Source organism: Nansenia antarctica, assembly GCF_963989245.1.
Source record: "Nansenia antarctica genome assembly, chromosome: 14".
Taxonomy (NCBI): Eukaryota; Metazoa; Chordata; class Actinopteri; order Argentiniformes; family Microstomatidae; genus Nansenia; species Nansenia antarctica.
This window is the reverse complement of record NC_137684.1, coordinates 29,594,664-29,599,663: the sequence shown is the minus strand read 5'-3', so window position 1 is coordinate 29,599,663 and position 5,000 is coordinate 29,594,664. Positions and strand designations below refer to the sequence as shown.

Genomic DNA, 5,000 nt, shown 5'->3' with positions numbered 1-5,000 from the left:
GGGGAATGAGATCAATACAAATGGACTCATGCACTTATATAGCGTCCAAATCCAAAGTGCTTTACAACGGCCTCTCATTCACCCATTCACACACACATTCACACACCAATGACGGGAAGCTACCTTGCAAGGCGCCGGCCGGCCCGCTTACTGGGAGCAATTTGGGGTTCAGTGTCTTGCCCAAGGACACTTCGACATGTGGCCAGCCGGAGCTCGAAGCGCCAATTTGCCGACCTTGCGATCATTAGACGGCGGCTCTACCTCCTGCGCCACAGCCGCCCCACAATACGGTTTGGCTTTAGACCTTGCCTATGGGTTAGAAGTCCCTAGTGGGACACATCCCACTTTATATTGTCATAAGTTGCAATGGGGCACTAATACCATGTTTCTGGGAAATAACATTGACATATATGACAGCAGCTGGTGAAACCGGGAACAAGTCGGCAACCGACCATAATGTTTCAGACTTTTATTCTGAAAAATTTAAATAAATGTCAACTGCTGTTGAAAATCATTGACACACTAGCTAGTCAAGCAAAAAGATTGCAATGCAATGGATTCGATGAGTAATCCGCACTACTACCTAGTTAGTGGAGAGTAGTGGGGATTACTCACCGAATCCATTGCATTTGAAAGCTTCCAATCTGCACTTTCGTTATCTGGAAAAAACTGAAAAATGACCTTGCCCTACTTGAGGACTTTTTCAACAGATCCTGTCACATTATGTGCATCATCTTAGACGCTGAGACGAGTCCGCTGGCAGCACCAGCAGCTAGGTCTGTTCAGCTACAGCCAGAGAAGTCACACAGCAGCAACTCATCTGGACCGGCCCACTTGTCCAAGACCGTCGCCCCCCTCTGGACAGAGAGAAGACAGTCTCTACCCTAACCCCTCTGGACAGAGAGAAGACAGTCTCTACCCTAACCCCTCTGGACAGAGAGAAGACAGTCTCTACCCTAACCCCTCTGGACAGAGAGAAGACAGTCTCTACCCTAACCCCTCTGGACAGAGAGAAGACAGTCTCTACCCTAACCCCTCTAGACAGAGAGAAGACAGTCTCTACCCTAACCCCTCTGGACAGAGAGAAGACAGTCTCTACCCTAACCCCTCTGGGCAGAGAGAATACAGTCTAACCCTAACCCCTCTGGACAGAGAGAAGACAGTCTCTACCCTAACCCCTCTGGACAGAGAGAAGACAGTCTCTACCCTAACCCTAACCCCTCTGGACAGAGAGAAGACAGTCTCTACCCTAACCCCTCTGGGCAGAGAGAAGACAGTCTCTACCCTAACCCCTCTAGACAGAGAGAAGACAGTCTCTACCCTAACCCCTCTGGACAGAGAGAAGACAGTCTCTACCCTAACCCCTCTGGACAGAGAGAAGACAGTCTCTACCCTAACCCCTCTAGACAGAGAGAAGACAGTCTCTACCCTAACCCTAACCCCTCTGGACAGAGAGAAGACAGTCTCTACCCTAACCCCTCTGGACAGAGAGAAGACAGTCTCTACCCTAACCCCTCTGGACAGAGAGAAGACAGTCTCTACCCTAACCCCTCTGGACCTAGAGAAGACAGTCTCTACCCTAACCCCTCTGGACAGAGAGAAGACAGTCTCTACCCTAACCCCTCTGGACAGAGAGAAGACAGTCTCTACCCTAACCCCTCTGGACAGAGAGAAGACAGTCTCTACCCTAACCCCTCTGGACAGAGAGAAGACAGTCTGAAGACTTCAGCCACTGGCCTGCAGTGGACCTACAGTATCGCAGCCTGTCTCATTATCATCAAGTCACTGCAGCTTGCAACCAACCTGCAACCAGCCTGCAACCAGCCAACCTAGGGGGTTGAACCAAGTTCATACCTTACAGTCCCCTCTCACCCGAGCTTGGACCACACCTAGCGGAGAATGGCCTGACTCCGGTTCTGCGGAGGTACAGGTAGTGGCCACAGGTCACATGATCCCACAACTCACTTGCTGTTGAGAGCTGCTCTGCTCAAGGCATTTCCTTACATTCATGTAATGACGAATAAACTTGAACACAGCAAGCTCAGACCACACCAAGGCTCTGACCACACCAAGGCTCTGACCACACCAAGGAACACCAGGGACAACACCAGTCAGCTCCTTCATACTCCTTGCATGCTGGATTACTTCTTATGACCAATGAATGGTTCTGGTTGCTTGCTCAGGGACAACATTGTTTTATGCACACAATCATCTCACAAGATGGCTGGCTGCAGGCTTAGTCATCTGCACAACGTTTTCTTCTGCGAGAGGATTCCCTCCATCAGCGAGGTAGCAAAAGATGCCATTTTTAATCCTGCCAATAGTGTTGCTGGACTTGATCCTGTCTCTCCTGTGAACAGGGAACTTGGAGATTTTGCCTCTAAAATATCAGATAAGAATGTGTGTATCTATGACAACTCAAATGTGAGTTTCTCCACCCCAAAAGCACAGTTAGTGCATTAGAATACGCTAGGTAATCTGTAAAAAAAATAAAAAATGCATATGCTATTCTCTGCGCACATCTCTTTTTTAAGTTTTTACAACCTTAAATAAAACCCGATAACGAATCAATCAATGAATCAGCTTTTTAATTTAATTAAACTGATTATCAGTGTATGTTAATCAATTCACCAGTAGTTACCTGTAGCCAATATGTGATTCAGCAGGTTTCGGGAGCTGTACTGTGCCACCATGTTGCCCGCGTGCCCGTCGAACACCGCGAAATACCCCCACTGCGCCAGCTCCCCCCCCATCTCGGGCATGGTGGTGTGCGCATCCTCCATCTGAGCCCTCCAGCCCTGCATGCTAGACAGGGCGTAGTTCACCCCCCACTGAGACCCCCCCTCCGCGGTGTGCTTCTCCATGATGGGCCGGTCCAGGTAGGGGCTGGGCATGGAGTCGTCGTCCTCGAAGTCGTCGTCGGCCCCCTGTTCCCGGGGGCCCCCCTTGAAGAAGAAGGTGACCATCTTCTCCGTCTCCTTCACCAGTTGGCGGAGGAACGAGGGCACCTCCGCGTTGCTGGCGCGCCTCCTCATGTTCATGGCGGCTCCCCGGAGCTGCCGCTCGAGCCTCCTACCTGCCCTGCTCTTGAGAGACCTCCTCCTCCTCTCCTTCTCCTTCTCCTTCTTCTTCTCCTTCTTCTCGCACCTCCTCCACAGTGACCTCCTCCTCAGCAGGTCCAGTGCTAAGTTAGCCGGAAAAAGGTGTAGACTAAAAGGACTGAAAGAAGAGTGTGGTTTGATGAGAGGTTCGGTTTAGGCTGACTTGAAAATGTTTAAAATGTATGTGCTCATCTTGCTCTTTGTACGCCTGGCTGGTTTGTGGGGTTTGTGGAGATTCCTTGCTGGATTTGTCTCAGTCGGCTGTTAGAACATCTAGAGCATCGTGTCTCTCTCTCTCTTTCTCTGTCTGTCTGTCTGTCTCCCTCCCTCTCTCGTGACCTTGAGCATTTCTATTGGCCTATCTATTTCTGTTGACTTATCCCTCGGCTTGATCACTCCCTCCCTCTCCCTTTCTGTCTCTAACTCTCTTACGACTACTAGTTAATCTCCCAACCCTCAAGGGAGCTTTGGATTAACACTGTTATGTCCAGTGCTGCCCATAGGTACGTACAGAATGGATTATAAGCATGTCAGCGTTTCATTACATCACAATGATCTAATAAAAGGAGATGCTAACTCTCTCTCGGTGCTTGTGATCACTGTAGTACATTTTCAGAAAACAAACTTTTGGACCTTATAGAGCAGGGTGGCAAACTCAACCACACATCTGGCCATTTTTAAACATTACAAGCAAGTGCAGGCCGGTCATACATCTGTCCCTGTCAACAGAGAAATTCTTCATGGTGTCCGGCCATCTTCGTATCACGTCCCTCCAGTGGTTGGCCTAGGTTCGGCCAGGACATCTCCAGTACACTGTGGGGCTTGGCTGCAACTCATGATGTGCTCCATGGTTTGGAGCTCTCCACATATACATGAGTCGGATGTTGCCAGCTTCCACCTCTTCATGGACGCCTTGCACCGCCCCTCTCCAACGTTCTTTGGATTAGGCGCTATCTAAGTCTATATAAGTCAGTCCATTTACCAATTATGGAGGCTTTGTACTACTGACACACAAGATGTGTCCATAACAGCGGCAGTGGACCGACGTTACAGTTTTTTACGGTCGCTAAGTCACAGTGTTCAATACTGAAGTCACAGAGTCACAACTCTTCATACAGTCAGCGAAGCGGAAGTCCATGTGGACCAAACTGTGACTCTTACTCTGTGATTTTTACATTGCTGCTTTCACACAAAATGCATTCAATGACCACGTTCTCCAAAATCCATAACACTTCCCTCATTCAAACTCCCCCACCTGCAAAACACTATGTATTTGCAACACATTTTTCCAATTCACAGACTGTATGAAGAGTTGTGACTCTGTGACTTCAGTATTGAACACTGAGACTTAGCGACCGTAAAAAACTGTATTTGACACAAAACAGCACGCAGGTCAAATGTAAATAATGGCGTTGACACAATGCTATAGAGCAATCACACACACACACACACACACACACACACACACACACACAAACACACAAAGGGGTGGCTGTGGAGCAGGAGGTAGAGCTGGCATCTACTGATCGGAAAGTTGGCAGATCGGCGGTTCAAACCCCGGCTGGTCTTATGACTGTTATCACTGAGACGTACTGGAAGGTAAGGGTGACGTCAGCCTCAAAACAACAGCTGAAGGAATCCTCGCTAGCCTTCTCATATGTTTAATACAGTTTGCTTGTGTCTGCTCTCTCTCTCTCTCTCTTAAGCTAATTACCTGTTATGTATTTGCAGCCTTTGGCCTGGTTTAGATGTGGTACATACTGGATGGGTGGACTATAGATTACTGAACTTCAATTAGTGCATCTGTGACCCTGGACCCATGTGACCCAGGAGCGATCAGCTGTCGTATGTACAGGGTTCCCCCGCTGGTCTTAAAAAGCCGTAAAGTCTCAAATCCAG

General features: G+C 48.9%; 1 protein-coding gene across 1 annotated transcript in view; it reads right to left on the bottom strand.

Moving 5' to 3' along the window:
* Positions 1-3,041, bottom strand: part of ppm1na (protein phosphatase, Mg2+/Mn2+ dependent, 1Na (putative)) — a gene marked incomplete at both ends in the record, with an annotated part of 8,566 nt that extends 5,525 nt beyond the window's left edge. The window contains one exon of the mRNA XM_080544774.1: positions 2,642-3,041. Within this exon, the coding sequence (XP_080400900.1) occupies positions 2,642-3,041 (400 nt within the window). The remainder of the gene's footprint in view (positions 1-2,641) is intronic.
* Between the last annotated feature and the right edge of the window lie 1,959 nt (positions 3,042-5,000).